The 24,510-nt window shown below is 37.8% G+C and overlaps 1 protein-coding gene across 7 annotated transcripts in view; it reads right to left on the bottom strand.

The window, feature by feature from the left end:
- Window positions 1-2,879: 2,879 nt before the first annotated feature.
- The window catches only part of LOC127259743 (uncharacterized), a 44,088-nt gene continuing 22,457 nt past the window's right edge, over window positions 2,880-24,510 (bottom strand). For all 7 annotated transcript variants that reach the window (XM_051287315.1, XM_051287317.1, XM_051287318.1 and 4 more), the window contains 7 exons: window positions 16,001-16,076; window positions 15,838-15,909; window positions 15,116-15,155; window positions 5,000-5,280; window positions 3,924-4,101; window positions 3,626-3,837; window positions 2,880-3,387 (listed from right to left, as the gene is read on the bottom strand). In XM_051287315.1, the coding sequence (XP_051143272.1) occupies window positions 3,088-3,387; window positions 3,626-3,837; window positions 3,924-4,101; window positions 5,000-5,280; window positions 15,116-15,155; window positions 15,838-15,909; window positions 16,001-16,076 (1,159 nt within the window). In that variant the 3' untranslated portion in view covers window positions 2,880-3,087. The remainder of the gene's footprint in view (window positions 3,388-3,625; window positions 3,838-3,923; window positions 4,102-4,999; window positions 5,281-15,115; window positions 15,156-15,837; window positions 15,910-16,000; window positions 16,077-24,510) is intronic.

Genomic DNA, 24,510 nt, shown 5'->3' with positions numbered 1-24,510 from the left:
ATGTCATGCTTACATGTCGAACTTCCAATTTTTTGATCATGTCCATCATCTTTTTGTTCTTCCGGATTGACTGTTTCAGATCAACAACAACAGCTTCATAAGCTTCAATAAGCTCGTCGATATCCATTTCAGTTGTTTCTTCAAGGTTACCATCAATCCCTTTGACATTTGACTTGTTGGATTCACCATTCTTCACAACAAATGCTACAACATCATCATCATCATTCTCATTCTGATCATCTCCATCAACACCATCATCATCACTCTAAGTTACTTGGTGAGCTCGTTTTTCACGTTTCTTCACTGATGGGCATTCAGGTTTCATGTGACCAACACCACCACAACACACCACCACAACCATAGCAAGTTGGTTCCTATGTAACACTGGGTCTAGATGTAACATTGAATCTCTTTCTATGACCTCTTTCAAACGAACTTCTCGGTTTGTTGAAGGTTGAAGGTTTCTGCTCAGAATAATTTCTGTGTTGTCCCGCTGTTTTAACTCCAGACTGATTTCTGTTTATTGACTTGCCGAACTGTTTTGCTGCTCGTTTTTCTCTGATCATCCTCGATAACTTCTTAGATAGAAGGGCCATATCTTCATCAGATTCTATCAACTTTTGGTCTTCAGCAGATAGAGCAATGCTTTTGTTAGTGTCTTCTTCAAGATGATTCATTTCATACGTCAAGAAAATTCCATTCAAGCTTTCCAAAGTCATCGTCTTCACTTTATCCAACTCTTCAAGGGCTGCAAACTTCGGATTGAACTTCTTCGTAACAGATCGAAGCATTTTCCTCACCAGCTTTTGTTCATCATACTCTAGTCCAAGAGAGTATGCTTGATTCACTACACCTTTGAATCGACTGTAGAAATTTCCTACGAATTCATCTTCATTCATCTTCAAGGACTCAAACATACTTTCAACTCTTTGAAGTTTGGTTGCTCGAACATTTTCAGTTCATTCAAAAGCATTTTTCAATGCATCCCATGCATCTTCACCAAGCATCATTAGAAAAGCGACCATTCGCGTTTTCCAATAGCGGTAATCATTTCTATCAAACAATGGTGGACAGCTTGTGGAACCTTCTTCTCTATTCATTTTCAACCACAAACAGATCTACTCAGGGTATTGAGCATGCTGCTCTGATATCAGATGTTGGGTACGAGGAAAGACGTGGGCTGAAACACGTACACGTAAGAGGCCAACTCCCCCGAGTCTAATGGCAGCGGAAATAGGAAACCACAAGGGGTTTGCACTTCCGAAACACGTATTATTCCGTGGTTATAACTCTTATGTGTGTCACAGATACTTGCCTATGGCTGGCTAAGATAAAAAATAAAACAAACAATATACAAGATTTATTAACCCAGTTTGGTGTAACTACCTACATTTGGGGGATTCCAATCCAGGAGATGTCCACTAAACCTATCACCGTGTATACAAGGGACTTAATGACTCAACAAACACGGACCCAAAGCTATCCTCTCCTACCGTCTTCTTTACATCGCAATATACAAGAAACTAGGGATTAAACCGCAGTTCTAATCCTAACATACTACCAGCCTAATCGAGAGTAAGCGGGTACAAGTTGATCTTGTTCTCCTGTTGGAAAATATACGTTTTCTCTCACTAGATTTTTTACTATGTTTTCAACTCTCCTCACAAGACTGTTTCACAGTCTGTTTATACAAACAAACACACTATCTCAATGCAGTGTTTGCTAACCAACATTGAGGTATTAAATGCGTTACGATAAACCTGCAACATTGTTTTGTCTTGTCCTGAACATTCTCCTATGTTGACAGTTCATATACAAACAAAACCTGTGCAAAAGGGGCATAAACAGACAATACAAAAAGTTTTCATCAACAGTCTGCTGCATTCCATATTTGGGTCATCCTCGAGTTTCGATACCTTGAAAAGTTAGTAACATATGTCAAAACAAGAAAGAGTACTTTTGTAACACCATATATCTTATGCAACTATTTTCACATACTATATTTACACCTTACATATATGTTATTTGTTTGTTTTACATACAATATTTACATAATGCGTGCTACATATTTCAAATTTAAGAACTTGAAAATATTTTTAGTTAAGATTAAAAATAGTATTTGGTATGGCATGAGGAATTAATTACAAAAAAATAATAATAATTTATGCATATACTAATTACGTATGGAAATGTTTTTAACCAATTTATAGTTAAAACAAATATCGAATATATTGTTGGTTAAATTGCACAAAATCTACCTGTAGTTTCATGAAATTGCGTAAAATTCATATACTTCTAAAACTGTGTCATACTCTCCCGTGGTTTCATAAACTCTGCGTCTAACCCCCTCGGCGGTTCTTATTTAACGGCATTTGACCTAAATGCGCCCAAAGTACGTATAAATTTTAGAATCTCAATTTCTAAACCCGTATTTATTTTTCTTATATTAAATATACTTAAAAATAATTCTTTCTAAAGTTTTAAGAATTTATTTTTACTGTTTTTTTAAGGCTAAATATAAAAAAATATATATTTGTAATTTAGAAATTAAGATTCTAAAATTTATTCGCAGTTTGGGTACATTTAGATCAAATATCCTTAAATAAAGACCGCCGAGGGGTTAGACGCAAAGTTTATGAAACCATGAAAAAGTTTAACGCAATTTTAAAAGCATTAGGGATTTTGCGCAATTTTGTGAAATCACATGTAAATTTTGTACAATTTAACCTATATTGTTACTTTTATGAAAATTAATAGATTAAATATTTAAAATCAGAAAGAAAAAAAACCCCTTCGAAAACACAGGGAACAAACAACACCCGATAAACACTAGCATGCACACTGGATCCCACAATCCAAGTGAAAACATGGAAGGAATTTAAAAAATGTTCATCATATGTTGTAATTATTTAAAATTCACACACTATCAAATGTGTCTACAAATGATGCAGCTTAAAATGCAATACGCAAATTTAACCAATCCCTTAGGCATATAAACCTCATCAAAGAAATGAAAGGAGCATGAACTATATGATTCCAGCAAATTACAAGAACACTAACCTCTATTCCTATATTGCTTGAGGAAATCTAATCAGATGAGGCTACACTAAGTGACACACGAAGGTCATTAGAGGTTCCACAAACATACATTCTACAAGTTTCAATTTCTTGCTCGTAAACTGTGGGAGAACCTGATGATACATAATAGCTTCCACTCACTTCGTCCAGCTTGGAAAATATTAACTCCCGAGACGCGGGTTCGTGTCCATTGAGGAGATTTCCCATTCTCAAATCTTTTCTCCATGACTCAGCGGTAGTAGCGGGGGTAAACATATCAGCAACAGTGCTTCGGTCTTGAGGCTGTACTTCAAACTTTCTGTCAAATTCCTAGAATGGGAGGAAAAAAAATATAAAAACACTGGAGATGTTAAACTAGAAGTTTTTGATGATTTTTTCTTTTTTCTTTTTAAATCCATACAACACAAGCTGCTTATTAAAAATTGCAAACAAACACATTATTTTGTATTCTGAATTCTATTTACCAAAAATAGTTTCAAATGTTATATCAGGGATGACTATAACACATTTACTACTCAAATTAAAATAGGTACAGTTGAGAGTTCACCTTTTCAGCATCACTCTGTGCCCAATCATTTTTCATTTTCAGGAAATTGTAGTCATAGTAATTATCAAAAATTGCTTCAGCAAGGTGGGATGCTTCTAAGAACTTTCGATGAAGTGATGCAGCTAATATCAGCAATTTTTCAGTGTGTTCAAAAGTAGAACAAATCTGATGGAGGTTTCCAATGACATCAGGATCTTGAGTAGCATTATATGCTGCAATAGAATAAGAATGAGATATTCTTGTGGCACTTCCTGAAATCAATAAACTGCAAAATCAAGAGGTACAGAAAATACATTACATTGCATGAATCTTAGAACAGAGGCAATGTTGATGTACAATTGCTCCATTTTTTCTGTCATCTGTTTAAAGCCACCAAAGGAAGTCTGATTAAGAGTGTCCACTGCTGCGCTGAAAGCCGTACAAACCATTTGTTCCAGCAGTTGATGTGGTCTTAGTGTCTCCAAATAATGAAGTGCCTGATTCAAGATTGTGTAAATGATCATATTATTAAGAACTGACAAAAACAGAAACAATAGAAGAGATAATTACCAAATGTAACAAACTGCAATCTTTTCTAATACATCTGGTCCAATGAACATGCATGAGGTAATATAAAGAAAAGTACTTAATAATCTATTTTTTAGTATAGTGGTTGCTCCAATTGTTGCTTGTATACGGTCACCGCTTGACCATCTTATGCCTCTCTAGGTATGTCCGGTGTAGATGTAAATACACATTTATATGGTATTAATATTATCTTTCCGATAAAAAAAAAAAAAAAAAAGTACTCAATATTTTGCAACACAAAATTTAATTAGAATTCTTCATATACCCACAGCAAAATTTAGTTATTTGATTGGGCAAAACATATCAATTAGATATCCAATTTTGCTCGAAAAGTGCATTGCAAGGCTATTAAAAAATAGCAACATTATTATGTTTATTTTAGCACTTTCCTTTATTTTAATAAAGTAAAATGCGAAATCAGCTTGATGAAGTTAAACTCAAATCAGTTCAGAAAATACTGTTCCTAGCAGATAGCCAACCAAAATAGCTGAAGATGAAATATTAGATTGCCGAAGATTGAACTGCAAACACCACACCCAATGGAAACATCAAATCATGGAATACACAATTTTTTGGAAATGGAACAGCAAACCACAGAAGTGATAACTAGATATTGGAGCTGTAACTAACAGAAATATAAATTTTCTCACATTAGTAGAACCTGATTCCTTAACTCCAATGTTTATTTTTAGAAGTCCAGTGCTCAAACTATTGTGAGACTTTTCTTTTACAACATTATAAAAGTTGATAAATGGTGTAACTGACAAAAGACATAAAAGCAATTCTGCAAGAAGCTATTTTGTATACCTTTTCTCCTTCTCTTATTGGGTCAAATAGTGGCTTTTGTTTAGAAGCAGGCAGAGGGAAAGCCTCATTCCAGATCTTTCTCCATGAGTTCCCATGATCAGACATCCTTTCTGAAAGTCTTCCACAGGGTGGCCATTCAACTTCTGATGTATTCTTTATTAAATTAGTATGAGAGCTTTCACTCAAATCACTATTCTCATTTTCCCAATCTTTTGGTGAATACCAACGGATAAAATCTTCAAAAACAGCTTCTGGATTAGCTGCCTTGAATGCAGACATGTCTGTATAGAGGTTGACATAAAAACACTACCCATTAAAAAAGGTATTTCATTGATTTGAAAGGACCTGCTCTGCTAAAGTATTCAGAGAACAATTATATGGGAAAAGAATAACCACATACAACAGTATTATGTTATTTTTGAACTGTGAAGCAATAATTCATCCACAATAAAATAGTATCTCATGCATTTAGTATATTTTTATTAAAAAAAAAAAAAAAAAAAAAAAAAAGAAGAAGAACCAAATAGATGGATGGGGCTAAATAAACACTTCTCCAAAAATATTAAGTTGATAAAAAAAAAAAATTCTCATTTTATATCTAGTTATAAACTAATTTTTATAACACTCCCCTTTCATGTGAATGCAGAATTCTTCTCGTAAACCCCTACAAGTGGAACATTCTTTATAACATACGGTTATTCAAACATCCTCTATAATACCATGTTAAATAACCACGTCATTATAACATTTCAAATCTGCATATATATCCATACTACCTATATTATAATTCAGTTTATGAAAGCCACAGCCTAAATCATAGACAACATATCAGAGTTCTCATGCTTTTGACATCTTGTTTGAAGAGCTTAATGAAAGAATATTTATGGTTTTACACATTATATTATCTCCAACTTTTATCTAGAATAAATATGCAATTTTAGTTAGAAAATGATTTTCCTTTTAGGTTTACATTTATATTCTTAAGTAAGCATTGATAGGGTTTTTTTTTTAGTGCCATGAAACAATCATTTTTTTTCTCACATGCAATATAAAATGGTAATAACTTAGGTTTTCACCAACATTCTAGTTGATCTTGATCCAAGTATTGAAGATGCTGAATTTGATTAGCATGGTTTGATCCGTAAACAAACAAACCCTTAAAGTAGATGTTAAATATATTGTATATATGTCAATTTTGAATTTAGAATAGTGTAAGGACGTTTTTGTTATTTTAGATAGTTGTTTATATTTTTAGGGTTTATTCTTATAATCCCATTTTCTCAATTGAATGAAATCGAAACGAGCTCTCTCTTTGAGGCATTTTATGCTAAGATTCAAATTAAGTTTGGTGTGTCTATTAAAATACTTCGGACACATAATGCCACCAAACACCAAATAATTTTCTAGTCCTATGACTAAGTTTCTATCGTCTCGGAGTATTTACACCAATCCTCTTGTGCTTACACTCCACATCAAAATGGACTTGCTATCTCAAGAATTTCCATCTCACTAAAAGTTGCTCGTACACTGCTTTGAGCTGATGTTGTTCTTACGTCTTGCTATCTTATAAATTGTATGCCATATTCCATTCTATAAAATAAAATTCCTTGTCCGATAACATTTCCTCAGAATCAGTTATATCATTTACACATCCATGTCTTTGGGTACACTGCATTTGTTTATGATCACTCTTGGGTCATAATAACTTAGCTCATCGTGCATTAAATGTGTTTTTCTTGGTTATTCTAGGATTCAAAATGGTTATAAATGTTATTCACCTGATACTCGTTGGCATTACTTTTCTGCAGATGTTACCTTCTTCGAGTCAACCCCTTATTACTCCCCTTCGTCTACGCTACCATGAGTTAGCCATGTGTTGTCTATTCCTTTCTCATCTCCCCTTCTTTCGCATTCATCTCTTTAGGTTTATAGTCGTTGTCCTCGACTTATAATATCTCCTTCCGATGCTCCTCCTAATCATGCTTCTGCAGCTCCGTCACCCTGTCCTAACTTTTGAAATTTGCCATCTCCTTCTTCTCCTGTTGGTTCCACACTCCAGATCCTGCTCCATTACGCCGAGGCACCCGTTTTTCTTGCAATCCACATCCCCTTTATAATTTTCTTAGCTTTCATCATTTATCTCCCGCTTACTATCCTTTGTGTCAAATTTATCCTTTGTGTCAATAACTAAATCCGTTCGTGAGGCTCTTACCTGCTAATGGTACGTAGTACTTAGTACCTTTGCCTTGGGGCAAGCCTGTGGCTTACGGTTGGGTTTATGCAGTTAAAGTTGGCCTAAATAATCAGGTAGCTCGTCTCAAGGCCCTTCTAATGGCTAAAGGCTTCACGCAGGTCTTTGGTGAAGATAACACTGAAACATTCTCTCTTGCCGCCAAAATGTCCTCAGTTCGTCTCTTCCTTGCTTGGGCTGCTATGCACTCTTGGTCTTTTCATCAACCAGTTATTAAAATTGTCTTTCTTCATGGAGACCTTATAAAAGGAAATTTATATAGGGCAACCTTTCGATTTGTTGTTCGGAGGAGTCAGGTCTTGTTTGCAAACTACATAGCTCTTTATATGGATTGAAGCAATCTCCATGTGCTTGGTTTGGTTGTTTTGGTATTGTTATTGAAGAATATCGCACTTTTCATTGACGTAAAACTGGATATTACAAAGTACAACACAAAACCCTATATAATACAACTACCAAAGTACCTATAATGCCCTTATACTATTATAAATACAAAAATACCCCTAGACATAATATATTTAACAGTTATACAGGACTTTGACATGATTCAGAGTGCATTAGACTATTCTTTTTTTTTATAAGCACACAACAAGTGGTAAGTGTTTATATTTCTTATGTATGTTGATGATATTGTTCTTACTGGAAATGATCAAAAAGGAGTCGGCCAGCTGAAACAGTACCTATTTCAACATTTTCAAACTAAAAATATGGGGTCATTGAAGTATTTTTTTGGTATTGAAATGACTCAATCATGTGATGATATTGCTCTTTCACAACAGAGGTATGCATTGGATATTCTTGAAAAAACTGATTTGCCGGATTGTAAGCCAATAGACTCTCATGTGGATCCAAATTTGAAGTTTCTTTCAAGACAGGGGAGCCACTAGTTGATACAGGAAGATATCGCGGAATGGTTGGTAAGCTTAACTATCTTACATTTATTCGGCCTGATATCTTATTTGTTATGAGTCAATTCCTTCCATCCCTATGTGATGCTCATTGGGGATGCAGCAATTCGATTTTTAAGGTGCATTAAAGGGTCTCCTCGTCAAGGATTATTGTATACTAATTAATGTCATACAAAAGTAATTGGCTACTCGGATGCTGATTGCGCAAGATCCTCGATTGATTGACGTTCTACTTCAGGGTATTGCATATTGTAAGAGGTAATCTTATCTCATGGAAAAGAAAGAAACAAAATGTTATTGCTCAATCAAGTGCAGAAGCAGAATGTACATGTGAACTTATTTGGGTAAAACAACTTCTTCATGAACTCGAAAGTGCATATAATCCAGTATTTCATGAGAGGTCTAAACATATAGAGATTGATTGTTATTTTATTCGGGAGAAGGAACAATCTGGATCTATTGCCACCCACTATGTTGCTTCGAATGACTAACTTGCAGATATTCTTACTAAATCTCTTAACCTTTTACGTGAAAAACTTGGATCATACAAGTGTTAGATATATTTTATAAAGGTCAATTTTGTATTTAAAATAGTGTAGGAAACTTTTTCTTATTTAAGATAGTTGTTTATATTTTTAGGGTTTATTCTTGTAATCTCATTTTCTCAACGGAATGAAATCAAATCAAGCTCTCTCTTTCTAAAATATGCAAAATGCTCAAATGAATCATGAACATGGTGATTCTATTCCACAGTAACATGGTGATTCTATTCCACGAGAACAAGATCTGCTCCAAATTTCTACGAAGTGTTGTTGGAGAGATCATTGCTTATCAAAATTCAGTAAATTGTGTGTTTTAAATGAATATTTCATATACAAGTATTCAACATGTTGCATTACTACCTTCAACATATATAAATGTATTCTGAACATAAATAATTTATTAAACAACAATCTATTGTCATTCTAGAAACAACATATCTGATAAATATAGACAACATATTCAATAACATAAACAATATATGAACAATAATTTAAATAAAACTTCTATGATTGAGCAACAATGTAGCTAAATCATTTGATCATATGCTTACTAGTCTACTACACAAACATCATCTAACTATCCACCTTCAACATATATAGCTGAATAAAACATTATACGAGTATGGTAACAACTGACAATACTAAGCATATTATATGTCTAGCAATATCTCATATGTGAGTATTCAATAAATTTTATGAATATAGTCAACAAATCAAAATACATATGAACAAAAATTATCCGTACGTGTAAGTCAGCATTTCATATATATGTATTCAGCATATTGCATGATTACAATAAACATATTGAACTAAAGAACCCAGCATATAAAGATCAACAAGGTGCTGATAATGACATCATATACATAGTTCCATGCTCTTATTCCATATTTCCAAAACCTCCAACAACGGTTTCTATAATAAAGTTTATATAATTTATATAATATATAAATATAACAAATCTTCAAAATTATTTTTGTTAAGACGAGGATCCGGGGTTCCAACTTAAAACCAATTTATTGTAAGTGGAGCCCTTCACCCCTTACAAGGTGGGGGAGTCCCAAAATCATATCCAATGTGGATACTAACACTCCCCCCTCGAGATGATAATCTTGAAAATTCAAATAGGATTAATACCCATTACAGGCACCATTGCTCTGATATCATGTTAAGATCCGGGGTTAAACTTAAAACCAATTGGTTTTAAGTTGGAAACCCGGATCCCTTCTTAACAATTTTATTAATAAATATAGGTTGTCTTTTGTTGTTTTGTGTGTTTGCGTATTGGGTTTTGATGTTCATGAGGTAAAATAATTGTTAGATGTGATGTTTTGTATAAAAATTTAGAGTTTGATCTAATGTATTAGGAGGAAAATTATGAGATTGCATCGTAAAGAAAAAAAATAGAAAAACACTCGAAGAGAACAAATCCATACTATTTAAAGTTTAAACATATTAATTGAAATGTTACAAATAATATATAAAGAATATTTAATTATATTAAGGCATAAATAGATTGAAACTTTCATATGTTTAAACTTTGTGCATTATTAATGAAGAATATCGCTGTATTTTTTTATTTTTTATTATTTACATCAAAAGGAAGAATAGTTTTACAATATACAAAACCATAATATATTAAAATTATACAAAATACCTAAACTGCCCTTATACTATTATAAATACAAAAATAACCCTATATATAATATATCTAACACTCCCCTTCAAACTAGAGAATACAAATCGTATGATCCAAGTTTGTCACATAAAAATTTAATTCAAGGGCCTCTAAGAGATTTGGTAAGAATGTCTGCAAGTTGCTCATTCGAAGCAACATGGTAAATGGTGATGCATCCATATAATACCTTCTCCCAAATAAAATAACAATCAATCTCTGTATATTTAGTCCTCTCATGAAACACCGAATTAGACGTAATATGCAAGGCAGCTTGATTGTCACAAAAAGTTTCATTTCTGAAACTTCCACTATCTTGAGCTCGTGAAGAAACTGTTTTACCCAAATATGTTCACATGTCGCTAATGCCATGGCTCGATATTCTGCCTCTGAACTTGAGTGAACAACATTGTTTTTTACTTTTCCATGAGATAAGGTTACCTCTCACAAATATGCAATATCCCGAAGTAGAGCGTCTATCAACTGGGGATCCTGTCCAATTAGCATTTGAGTAGCCGATTACTTCAGTGTGACATTGATTGGTGTACAATAATCCTCTACCAGGAGACCCTTTGATGTACTTCAAGATTCGAATGGCAGGATCTAAGTGACTATCGCATAGAGACTGAAGAAATTGACTCACAACACTTACAACAAAAAAGATATCAGGTCGAGTAAGTGTGAGATAGTTAAGCTTACCAACCATTCTACGATATCTTTCTGCGTCAGCTAATGGCTCCCCCTGTCCCGGAAGAAGCTTCAAATTTGGATCCATGGGAGAGTCTACTGGCTTGCAGTCAGACAAACCAATTTCTTCAAGAATATCCAATGCGTACTTACGTTGTGAAAGAACAATACCATCACGTGATTGAGCAATCTCAATACCAAGAAAGTACATCAATGGTCCCATATCCTTAGTTTGAAAATGCTTAAATAGATGTTGCTTTAACTGAGTGGCCTCTTCTTGATCATTTCCGGTGATAACAATATCATCAACGTACACAAGAAAAAGGTATAAACACTTACCACTTGATGTGTGCTTATAAAAGACAGAATGGTCTAATGCGCTTCGGATCATGCCAAACTCCTGTATAACACTGCTAAATCGACCAAACCAAGCACGCGGAAATTGTTTCAATCCATAAAGTGAATGGCATAGTTTGCAAACAAAAGCAGAGTCCCTCTAGTAACAAATCCAGGTGGTTGCTCCATATAAATTTCCTCTTGAAGTTCGCCATATAGAAATGCATTCTTAATATCAAGCTGAGGCCAGGAATGCATAGCAGCCAAAGCAATAAAAAGACGGATCAAAGACATTTTGGCAACAGGTGAGAAGGTTTCAGTATAATCCTCACCAAAGACCTGTGTAAAGCCCTTAGCCACCAAACGGGCCTTGAGACGAGCAACTTGACCATCTACATCAACCTTAACTGCATAAACCCAACGACAAGCCACGGAAGACTTACCTAAAGGCAAAGGTATCAAGTCCCAAGTACCATTAGCATGCAAAGCAGTCATTTCATCTACCATTGCCTGTCGCCAACCTGGGTGAGAAAGAGCTTCACGAAGGGATTTAGGAAGGGAGATGGAAGATAAGTTTGACACAAAGGTATAGTATGTGGGAGACAAATGATGAAAACTAAGAAAATTGTAAATGGGATGAGGATTACGAGAAGAACGAGTACCTCGTCGTAACGGTGCAAGATCCGGTAGGATAGGAGCCACAGGAGAAGAAGACAATGGCAAGTCTTGAGAGCCAGGACACTCGATAGACGCTGGAGGAAGGGAGCACTTGCGAGCGAGGACGATGACTATAAACCTGAAGAGGTGGATGCGAAAGAAGAGGAGAAGTGAAAGGAATAGGTGACACGTGGCTGACAGACGGGATCAAAGATGATGGAGAGAAATAAGATGTGGACTCAAAAAAGGTAACATCAGCTGAAAAGTAATACCTACGAGTATCAGGAGAGAAACACTTATAACCCTTTTGAACCCTAGAATAGCCAAGGAAAAACACACTTCAGCGCACGTGAAGCTAACTTATCCCAACCCAAAGAGTGATCATACACAAATGCAGTACACCCAAAGACACGAAGGGGTAAATGATATAAAGGATCTTGAGGGAACAATATCTGGTGGGGAATTTTATTCTGGAGAACCGAGGACGGTATGCGGTTGATAAGATAGCAGACAGTAAGAACAACATCAGCCCAAAACCGGAAAAGAACATGATGATGCACAAGCAAAGTACGAGCAGTCTCAATTAGGTGGCGATTTTTGCGTTCAGCCAACCCATTTTGCCGAGGAGTATAGGCACAAGAGGACTGATGTAAAATACCATCAGATGACATAAACTGAGTCATAGGAGTAGAGAAGTATTCAGTAGCATTATCCGTCCGAAGTATTTTAAGGAAAACACCAAATTGATTTTGAATTTTAGCATAAAATGTTTCAAAGACAGAAAATAGTTCGGAACGAGCTTTCATCAAATAAAGCCAAGTACATCTTGAGAAATCATCAACAAAGGTAACAAAGTACTGAAACCCAAATACAGAAGTAGTTCGACACGGACCTCATATATCAGAGTGGACTAAAGCAAAAGGCATATCAACCCTATTATTAACCTGCCGGGGAAACAAAATGCGAGTTTGTTTTCCTAGCTGACACGACTCACAGGACAATGAAGATAAACTAGAAAGACTTGGAACAAGCCGACGCAACTTAGAGAGACTCGGATGACCCAGCCGTTGGTGTAGAAGTTAAGGAGAACTGGCAGTGGAACATGCAATTGGGAGTGAAGGTGGTGGAGGGTGGTCAAGGTGGTACAGTCCATGGAGCTCAACCTGCGCAACAACAGCCCGAGGTGGCCGGCCATGCAATTTAAAATATTTATCACGAGTATGGCCCCACCTGTTGCAATAAGTGCAGCGTGGACGAGAGGTCCCACGAAAGCTCCCATGAGAACTAGGATCACCTTGCATATGTGAAGGAGGTGAAGCTAGTAGAGCAGACTTGTCTCCAGAATCAATAATCGGATGTGCCACAGAGGAGACACGTAATAAGCGAGAATAAACATCATCAAGAGTCGGAACTGTTGAGCTGGAAAGGAGTTGATCACAAATCGGACTCAAATCTGGACTAAGACCAACTAGTGCACACACCATATAGAATGTATCACGATGAGCAAGCTCCTTCGCAGCCGTTTTCCCTTGAGGTAAAATTGAATTGAGTTCAGTTTTGATGGATGAAAGTTTACCGAGATACTATGGAATTGTCAATCCGGGTTGACGAAGATTGACCAAATTAGATACCACGCTGTAGAGGCACTAAATATCATTGGTATATAAAGTCTTCGCATGGCTCCAGAGATCATAACAGTTTGTAAAATTAGTAAAAATTGGATGAAGGCTTGGATCAATAGATTGCCAAAGCAAACTGCATAATAAAGCATCAATCTTAACCCATGCAACTTTCTCAGTGTTAGCAATCCAAGCGGACGAAATAACAAGGTGATTTGCCAAACCTTGACTCATACACCGCATTTGGACAGCTTTAGACCAAGAGCCATAGTTAGAACCCCCAACCAATCGTTCTGTAGCAATAGCCGGGGTTGGAGAAAGAACACCCATAAAAGAAGCAGACATGGTTGGGCAATATTTGAATTGAAGAGAAATCTAAGCCACAACTTAATAATAATCCAACCTAGGAGGAGAAATCAGAATAGCCTTGACAGACAGCAGACTGAAGGAAAGAAGAGAGGACAGCGCAGCGGGCGGTCGGCGGTCAGCGCGGCAGGGTAGGGTGGATTACGGGATCACGGTGACTCTGATACCATGAAGAATATTGCTGTATTTTTATTATTACGTCAAAAAAAAGAATAATTTTATAATATATAAAACCCTAATATATTAAAACTATACAAAATACCTAAACGGCCCTCGTACTATTATAAATACTATACATAATATATCTAACAATTAAATATAAAAAAAATAAATATTAGTATGTACTTGCATATCCTTTATGTTCATTTACAATACTAAAGAACACTTCTCATTTTCTCCATTCATAATATTTTTTTTCACCCACTAGTTGAAAGAGTTTTCTACTTCTAATTTTCGTTTCAAATTCTATTTTTACTAAATTTGGTTTTTATTTTTGAAATCAATCTAAATGATAATGGTCTAATGTAATGCTTTCCTATTATATTCATTCAGGGTAGCTGGCTCATAGTGCCTTTATGGAGACGAAGATGAAGCCACACAAGATTACTCAAAGTCAAGTTCCTTGATATAAATCCGCCATGCTAGCCAAACGTTTGCTCCATTTAGCAGTAAATCTTTCAAGCAAAGGAAAGTACAAAAGAATATACAACATATATTAACTTATATTCTAGAGTCTAGGCAATTCGATAATTCTAGTAAAATTATGATTATTTCCATATCTACATTATATTTTTAAATTATTGATTTAGTTCAAGAGGAAAGCATAGCTTATTTCTCACAGGAACCTTGACTTAGAATGCAGTTATTTTTCATATATAAGAATCGTGCATGATCATTTCACTTGAAATGGTAGGATTTGGCCATTGAATCATACTGAAAGCAGGAAAGAAGGTAAAAGGTAATCATAGCTAGGTCAGACTTCTTGATGATACAAAGGATGCTATATACAGCATTATGACTTACAGACCTTAAATTTCTTATATACAAAAGCTCCAGCCCAAAGAAATGAAGTTAATACCTGAAGCCAAAATATCCTTTTCAAGCTGACCTGAGTACATCTGTGATATAATCCAAAAACTACTCATTAACAAATAATGCATGAAGTTCTTTTCATGTATTAAATTTTTCACATTCTACTATGAAATAGATAATCACACTGATAGGTTGGAAGTGGCTAGACTCAGAATCCATGACTCAACATTTATGTTCCTTAACTTAAAAAATGGCAAACACACAAAAACGTTTCCTTAGGTTGTATGTGTACAGAAGGGTTTTGATTTCATGAACACACAATTAGGAATTCGAGATGACTAAGAAATTTACTGAATCTTCGAATTTCTCAAAATACTTCCAAAATTAACTAAAACATTGAATCACAATCTATTACAATTCACGCTTCCCTAACAAAATTCACGAAACAATTATTATGACTCAATATCCTAGGCAAAACCTTTCAATCCAACCAAAATTTTAGGTAAACAAATTGCAAACCTAAATAATTGTAATAAAAGACGTTCTTAACCGAGACGCTAAGAATAAAAAGTGCTCCAGTACATGACTTTTCCCTATCACATTCATTTTTAACAGGAAACAATTTTCAGCATGCAAAGCATTTTCTGTTAACGAGATGACCAAAAGATGTTAGAAATTAACAAAATCTTCTGCAGGGTATTTTAAGGAAATAATTATTTTTATTTATTTATTTAATATATAATACAAGTTACAACAGTTTAATCTTACAAATGAATCACCCAAGGCTTGAGCAGCTTGAAGACGTTCTTCATGCATGTCTTCTGTCATAGGAGGGGGGCCCTACAATAAGATTATGAGATAAGGTACAATTAATTCACCAAGGTGTTGTTCCCACATACATATTTTAGAAAGGACAAATATAGATATTCACCTGGATTACTGGAGCATACATTATCTTGCATGATTTTAAAAGCATCATAGATGTTGAAGCCAAGGACAGTTCTTCCCTATGACATTTAAAAAGGCCAAACAGATAAAATAAATGCAAGCACATTGTAGGCTTAACAAGATTAAAGACAGGTAATTACGGAAAATAAAGTGCACAAGCATCTAGCACTTTTTATCATGCATGACAGAGCTTTGCAAAAGGTACAAAGACACACATGATAGCATGGAAAAGGTTGCATGTTTTGTGGAGTAATTTTGACATATTTTTGTTCTTTTGGACATTTGATTGTGCATAGAGTATATCAATAGATTATTTCTCCAAGCAAGGTGAGGTGATAAAGGAAGCATAGAGTTATCTGCCTAGTTGTAATACCTGTTGTGTTTCCAGATTCTATGCCAAATTGTATCTCTCTTTCCATTAATAAAAAATGATACCACTCACCAAATAAACAAACAAACAAATAAATAAGGTATAGAATACAAGAGTAGTGAATGTATATACATGGAAACATAGTTGTGTGTAATTAACAGAAACAATGATAGGGTAATGGCTGGAGTTCTTAATACTTGTGTCTCCAATATAAAGAATTAGAAATAGAGTGAGAAAGTCATATATATGGACCAGAATGAAACGAAATATCCCTGATGTGAACATGTTGTGACGAAGTTCAAAGTAGACTAACATGTAAGCCAAGGCATTTGTCAGAAACATTATAGTTTCATGTTGTAACATAAGTAGCACATCTTAACGAACTTTTGCAGATATTTGACAGAGGGATCAGATAAAATTATTGGGCCCTACTTAGATTAGAGAGCTCTTTATCCCTAGAATCTTAGGGCGTGTTTTTTTTGGTGTTTTAAAGTTTTGGTTTTTATTATTCTTTAGGTAATATAGATGTTGGATATGATGTTCTGTATCAAATTGGGTGTGTTATTATTGGGAAAAGTGAGATGCACAGTAAAAAAATTATTTAGAAAAACTCAAAAAGAACATAACCTTACAATCTTTAGATCTAATAGATTCATTCTGTGCTAATGATGCAGAGTGCTTCAGCATTTGGTTTTAAAATGTACGTAGCTTTGATTTGCACTCCTACTAATAAAATCTCTTTACTTTCGGAATATATATAGTAAAATTTTAAACAAATATTTAAAAGATCCGTCTAATTCAATACACCTCGTCAGGCCATATACCTTGTAACTATGAACGTCAGATTTGAATTTAGTACGTTTGATCTTACTTCCAACATATTGTGACGAAGTAGGAACTGGACAGAGTGTCTAGCCAAAACAATTCGGCTGGACAAGCCTGAACTGGCTGAGCCTGATGGACACTACGTGATTGTCTACACCTGGTGCAAGAACAAGGATTAGGGTATTTTGGTTCAGTCATCATGTTTGATTAGACTTCTGTTTTCCTTTTCCGCTTATATATATATATATATAGAACAAAATATTAGTAAGTTAAAATAAAAAATCCCGAGGGGATACACAGGGAACAAGGATATGAACTAAAAGTGAACACAACAGTCTGACTCCACACTTAGCAAGCAAATCTGCTAGATTATTTCCACTTCTTGGGATGTTGTGGAAAACAATATCAGGATGCTCTGAGATGAGATTTCTTGAGTTTTTTATTAACTTCAGATTTCTGCTGCTATTAGGTTTTACTTATTGAGAGTTTTTAGATATTTAGATTAATATTTAATAAATTTAAATTTAAATTTTAGTCTATCGAGTATGTACTTGATATAATATTTTTCTCCTATACTTGATATAATAGAATAATCCGTATTTCTTCAGGTACATTCAACCTAAAATGTATCCGGAGGTCTCCAATTTTGATATTTTTTTTATGATTTCATGGCGTCAACGGAAGTCTTCCGATTTTGAAATTCGTCTACAATTAGTCGTCCGTCAAGTTTATTTCTCAATTTCGTGTCCGAATTCGGCCTTTGATCGTTTGTCATGGTTCACTACAAAGCGTTGTATTCAACTGCGTTGAAAGTCCCGTTGTTTTTCATGTTCCGGTGATAGATCCGTGTCTCTCGCCTTCGGTGAGAGTTCCGTATTTCTGACTTCGACGAGAGTCTCATTGTTTTCCGGACTCCGGTGAGAGTTCCGTGCTTTTCGGCTTCAGTGAGAATTCCGTGTTTCCGACTCCGGTGAGAGTCCTATTGTTTTTCGGACTCCGGTGAGAGTTCCGTATTTTTCGACTCCGGTGACAATTCCGTATTTCCGACTCCATAGAGAGTCTCATTTTCGACTCTGTTGAGAGTTCGGTTTTTACTCTAGTTAAATTGAAGACACTGTTTCTGATTCTGGCACGATGGAGGATTATGGCTTTTTCATCTTTGATCTCTCTTTATAAATTCAAATTGATTTCTGTTATACCACTTAGTTTAATGGGGGATGTTGACATTTTTAAATATTTAATTTTAGATTTAATAAACTTAGATTTAGATTTGAGTCTATTTGAGTCTATTATGTGCTTATATATTGGCCGTTAATTTTATTATGAAAAAATAGCTTCTACATTACCAACTTGAGTTTGAGGCAGGGTAGTGAAATATATTTTAGATAGATATTTTCGTTAATATTAATTAAATTTGTTAGTTATCATATAATCATATCTACTAGATTAGGTTATTATTATCTAGATATGTTACTAGATTTGGTTGTTATTATTTAGTTTTTTATTCTTTTGTATAAGTTCTATAAATAGATCTTAATTTCATTATCAATATATCTCATAAACTTCTCTTAGAATTTTTACATGGTATCAGAACATATTTTTTTCATAAAATAAAGTCTACTAATTCACGTTTTCTGCGTGTGCATCTTGTAATTACCCGGAGAGCTTTCTTTCAAATTTGAGATCCACTTCCACTATCATCGTATTTCTAATTTTGGAAACACTTGCCACCAAATATCATCATCATCAACAACAGTGCATATGAGTTACCAGTATCAGTCAACGTTTGATCAATTCCATCGGTGATAGCGAGCAGGATGAGGGGGACCAGCCCGTGGTCGAGGCTGCTACTGAGCCACGACCCCTGTTGGTCTATCGTCGGCAGAGTCGGGCTTGAGTCCACTTTCGTGGGCCAGTTGATTTAATTGTTATGTTTAATTAAGTGGGCTATAGTGTTTTGTTAATTTCTATTTTTGGTAGTTAGTTTAGCATTTATATAGTTAGGATTAGGGTTATTGTTTATCATCACATCATTGAGTAAATTAGGAGCCTGGTGGCTTGGCAGACGTCCGCTGCGTTTGATTGTTGTTGTTCATTATAATTGTTTCTAACAATTATTCCGACCTGCCGGATCCCGACCCACCGTAATGTCGACTACTCGTTCCGCCGCTGAGAGATTGGAGAAACTGGAATCTGATCAGGCTAATATGTTGCGTAGGATCACTGAAAATTACGAACAAATATCGGAATTTACATCAGGGTTGGTGGAGAATACCACCAAATTGCAAGAGATGTCGACCACCGTGATCGCGCTGTCCCGCGAGATTTTGGGCCCTGGTGGTGCGCCGGATCAGGTCGCTAACTCGCAGGAGGGGTCCGCATCACACGCCGCCCCGCCCCCAGCTTCTCCTGTGCGGCCGGCTGCCCGGGCAGAACCTGCCCTACCCGCTGTTGTGGTGCCGCACATTCCCCCTGCACCAGTACAGTTACCCACGTTTGACGACGTGGACCCAATCGCCTGGTTGGCCCATACCAATCAGCAGTTTGAGTTGCACGGGACGTTTGAGAAGTCTAAGATCTCGGCTGTTGTGGTGGCTATGGATGGTGCTGCGCTGCATTGGGTCACCTAGTTGCGCGCCCGGAAGCCCAACGTGACTTGGAACGAATTCTCGCAATCCCTAGTAGCGAGGTTCGACTCCCGATTCAAGGGAAGCTCATTCGAAAGGTTAGCGAGAGTCCGTCAGACAGGGACAGTTGAGGATTATGTGAATGTGTTCATACAGCTCGCCGGACAGGTTCCGGGGCTGTCGAATGCCCATTATCTCGGCTATTTTATGTCCAGGTTGAAAACTGCTATCAACAACTCTCTACGTCTGCTCCGACCAGCAGACTTGGAGACCGCGATGGAATTTTCATGAGATATCGAGGAAAATCTGAATTGGCCAGGGGGTGATAGGCAGTTCAGAGGTTCGAATAATTCCGGGCAGCGGCCCTTTAATTCCTCGCATCCGCTCAGCGCCGGACAGACCAGCACAGAACCCGGACCGTTTGGGGGTAATTCTACTAGTCATCTGTCTCGACCGTCGGAAAAATCGACAGCAGCCACCCCGACAGTCTCTGAACGATCGACTGCGCGTTCGCGATTTACCCGCGTAACATCGAACAAGATGGCAGACTTAAGAGCAAAGGGGCTGTGTTTCAAGTGCCGCAAGACATACATGCCGGGTCATGCAAGAGTTTGTACACTCAGGGAGTTACTGGTTTTATTTGTGGAGCCGGATGAGGAAGTAGATTTGCAGAATCATGAATATTATGAACCTACCGGTCAAAAGGAGCTTGCGGAGGAGATAGAAGAAAGCGCAGAGGAGGAGGGTGCCTTACCTGTCTTTTCCATGGCTAGATTTTTTAGTCTAGGCACTATGCGCATGCACGGGATACTCCACGGATGTACGATAACAATGTTAATTAATAGTGGTGCTAGTCATAATTTCATATCTTCGTCGCTGGTTCCATTATTGCAGCTTAAGCCAGATGAATCAGTCAAATTTGGGGTGCACTTAGGTGACAGACACCAGCAAAAGTCGGCGGGTTTATGTTGTGGGGTGTCAATGACTTTGGCGGGGTGCGAGCTAACTGCGGATTACTTTGTGTTCACATTGGGTGGTGTCGATGTTATACTAGGAGTGGCGTGGTTGGCGACTCTTGGAGATGTGAGTGTTAATTGGGAACGAATGTCTATGTCGTTCCTCCAAGGGGATCAACGAGTCGTTTTACGGGGTGACCCCACCCTTAGTTGTAGTTCCGTTGGGCTGCGCACTTTGGTTCGCACTAGCAATATGGAGCTTTGGGCAGTAGTAGTTGATGCCGACACAGTGAGGTTTTCGGAGGCGGAGCAGGGGCGAGTGAAAAGAGGTGTTGAAAGTGTATTCCGAGATTTTTGTGCAACCGTCCGGTTTACCGCCACAGCGCTCCACTGACCACAGAATTGAGCCTATCCCAGGCTCACAACCGGTATCTATGCGGCTGTACCGTTACAGCCATCTCCAGAAATATGAAATAAAGAAACTGGTCAACGATATGCTTACAGCTGGAGTTATTCGACCGAGTTCCAGTCCTTTCTCTAGGCCAGTACTGCTGGTGAAAAAGAAGGACGGCAGTTGGCGATTTTGCGTTGATTATCGGGAGTTGAACAAAGTGACGGTACCTGATAAGTACCCAATCCCTGTGATTCAGGAATTGCTAGATGAGTTTTCCGCTGCAATAGTCTTCTCAAAGATTGATCTTCGCTCAGGTTATGATCAGATCAGAGTAATAGGACCGGATATTCACAAAACTGCCTTCCAGACCCATAGTGGTCATTATGAGTTCTTGGTGATGCCGTTCGGCCTCACCAGCGCCCCAGCTACCTTTCAGTCCGCGATGAATGAGTTATTTCGCCCATTTCTACGGCGGTTTATCTTGGTTTTCTTTGATGACATTCTGGTGTACAGCAGAACTTGGGAGGATCATCGGGCACATTTATCACAAACCTTGCAATTACTGCAAAGTCACCAGTTCAAGGCCAATTTCAAGAAGTGTAGCTTTGGGTGTCTGAAAGTGGAATATTTGGGACACATTATCTCGCCAGCAAGGGTAGCAATGAATCCTAGCAAGGTGAGTTCAGTACTTGAATGGCCGCGACCCAAATCGGTCCGAGACATCAGGGGTTTTTTTGGGTCTCACGGGGTATTACCGGAGGTTTGTGCGGGGTATGGATTGATAGCGAGACCATTGACGGCACTACTGAAGAAGGCAGCCCCCGCAGTGTTTGAATGGCCCCCGGAAGCCGAAGCTGCTTTTGTTCGCCTAAAAAAAACATTGACCGAGGCTCCAGTTCTTGCCATGCCTCGATTTGACCAACCCTTCGTGGTGGAATACGCGCGCCCAGGACGGGTGTGGGAGCTGTCCTAATGCAGGAGCATCGTCCCGTGGCGTATTTCAGCAAGACCATGGCTGATCGGACTCTCACTAAGTCTGCCTATGAGTGAGAGATGATGGGACTGGCCCTCGCAGCCCAGCATTGGAGACCGTATTTGATTGACCGGAAATTCGTGGTGAGGACGGATCATCGGAGCCTGAAACACCTACTGACTCAAAAGATTGTCACACCTTCACAACAGTTGTGGGTGGCAAAGCTTCTCAGGTATGACTTTACTATAGAATATAAGACGGGAGCTTCGAATGCAGCTGCGGATGCTTTGTCTCGCAGGAGGAGGAGCTAGAGTTGACGGCGGTGAGTGTACCGGGATGGTTGGGGTTGGACGAGGTGCAGTCCGAGCAGTGGCAGGATGCCTCTCTTAGCCGCATCATCACCGCGATTGAAACAGGTCCGGACAGTAGTCCAGGTTATGAGGTCATTGGAGGGTGTTTATATTACAAGGGACGGTTGGTGTTGTCGGTGGGGTCGAGATGGATTCCACAACTGCTGAGGGAGTTTCATGATACTCCAGTGGGCAGCCATGCAGGTGTTTGGCGGAAAATGTTTATTGGAAGGGGATGTTTCGAGAAGTGCAGAGTTATGTGGCACAATGCTTGGTTTGCCAAAAAGCTAAGTATCAGACATTCACGCCAGCGGGATGGTTGCAGCCCCTGCCGATTCCTATGTTTGTTTGGGAGGATATATCTATTGATCTCATTACTTGCCTGCCAAAGTCGAGGGGATATTCTTCTATTCTGGTGGTGGTGGATCGGCTCTCGAAGTATGGGCATATCATTGCCTTGAAGCCGCCTAATACAGCTCATTCGGTGGCGGAGATGTTTATGAGAGAGATAGTTCGATTGCACGGGATACCTCGGTCGATTGTGAGTGATCGAGACTCCATTTTTATGAGCTCCTTTTGGAGGGAGTTGTTTGCCAGATCGGGAACATCTCTGAAGTTCAGTTCGGCTTATCACCCAGAGACTGACGGCAAAACGGAGGTGCTAAATAGGGTGGTGGAAACCTATCTGCGTTGTTTTACTTGTGAACAACCTAAATAGTGGATGAGGTGGTTAGCTTGGGCGGAGTACTGGTATAATACATCCTTCCAGACCGCCGCCAAGATGATACCCTTTGAAGTGGTTTATAGGAGAGAGCCGCCTTCAATCCAAAGGTTCTTCCCGGGATAGTGTAAAGTAGCGGCAGTAGGTGAATTGTTGGGAAGCCGGGATAATTTGTTACGGCGCTTGCACCGTAATCTAGAGGTAGCTCAGCAGAAAATGGTGAGCAGACGAATAAACATCGGCGGGAGTTGGAATTTCAGGTGGGGGATAAAGTGTTCTTGAAGGTTCATCCGTTTCGACAGTCTACTTTGCAGAAACAGCTGCATCATAAGCTCGCTGCAAAGTTTTATGGGCCGTTTTTGCTGGAGAATCGAGTTGGTCCTGCTGCTTATCGCCTTGTGCTTCCATTAGCAGCCGCATACATCTAGTCTTTCATGTGTCGCGGCTGCGACGTGTGGTGAGGGACCATCCGGTGGAGCAGGAATTGCTGACTACCTTAGAGATTCCAGTAGGACCGGTATTTGAGCCTGAAGAGGTGTTGGCAGAGGATGGGAGTGAGAAGGATCAAGTGTTGGTGAGATTGGTTGGCCAAACAGAGGATGATGCGACATGGGTTGATTTGAGTGAGTTTCGGCGTCAGTTTCTAGATCTCAACCTTGGGAACAAGGTTTTTCTTTAAGAGGGATGGAGTTAATAGCGAACAGGATGAGGGGGACCAGCCCGTGGTCGAGGCTGCTACTGAGCCATGACCCCTGTTGGTCTATCGTCGGCGGAGTCGGGCTTGAGTCCACTTTCGTGGGACAGTTGATTTGATTGTTATGTTTAATTAAGTGGGCTATAGTGTTTTGTTAATTTCTATTTTTGGTAGTTAGTCTAACATTTATATTGTTAGGATTAGGGTTATTGTTTATCATAACATCATTGAATAAATTAGGAGCCTGGTGGCTTGGCAGACGTCCGCTGCGTTTGATTGTTGTTGTTCATTATAATTGTTTATAACAATCGGCAATGCAGTCAACAATTTTATTGCCGCCGACTTTAGCTACATGTGTGTAAAATAATATTTTCCACTTTCTTATTTTTCATCTGGGCAAATCACAAATATATATATATATATATTAGATTTGATAGATCCATATCCATATCCATCATATCATACCATATCATATCTATGATTTAGTTTGTTAAGATAATTTCTAAATACCTCGATATATGTATTCTTCCCTTCTCTTTTTTTTTATGGAATGAAATAATATTTTCTCTCTATTTCTCCACTC

The sequence above is a fragment of the Andrographis paniculata genome, unplaced genomic scaffold (assembly GCF_009805555.1).
Source record: "Andrographis paniculata isolate CXL003 unplaced genomic scaffold, ASM980555v1 Contig60END, whole genome shotgun sequence".
In the NCBI taxonomy this organism is placed as follows: Eukaryota; Viridiplantae; Streptophyta; class Magnoliopsida; order Lamiales; family Acanthaceae; genus Andrographis; species Andrographis paniculata.
The sequence above is the reverse complement of the archived record's forward strand: the minus strand, read 5'-3'. Positions and strand labels throughout refer to the sequence as shown.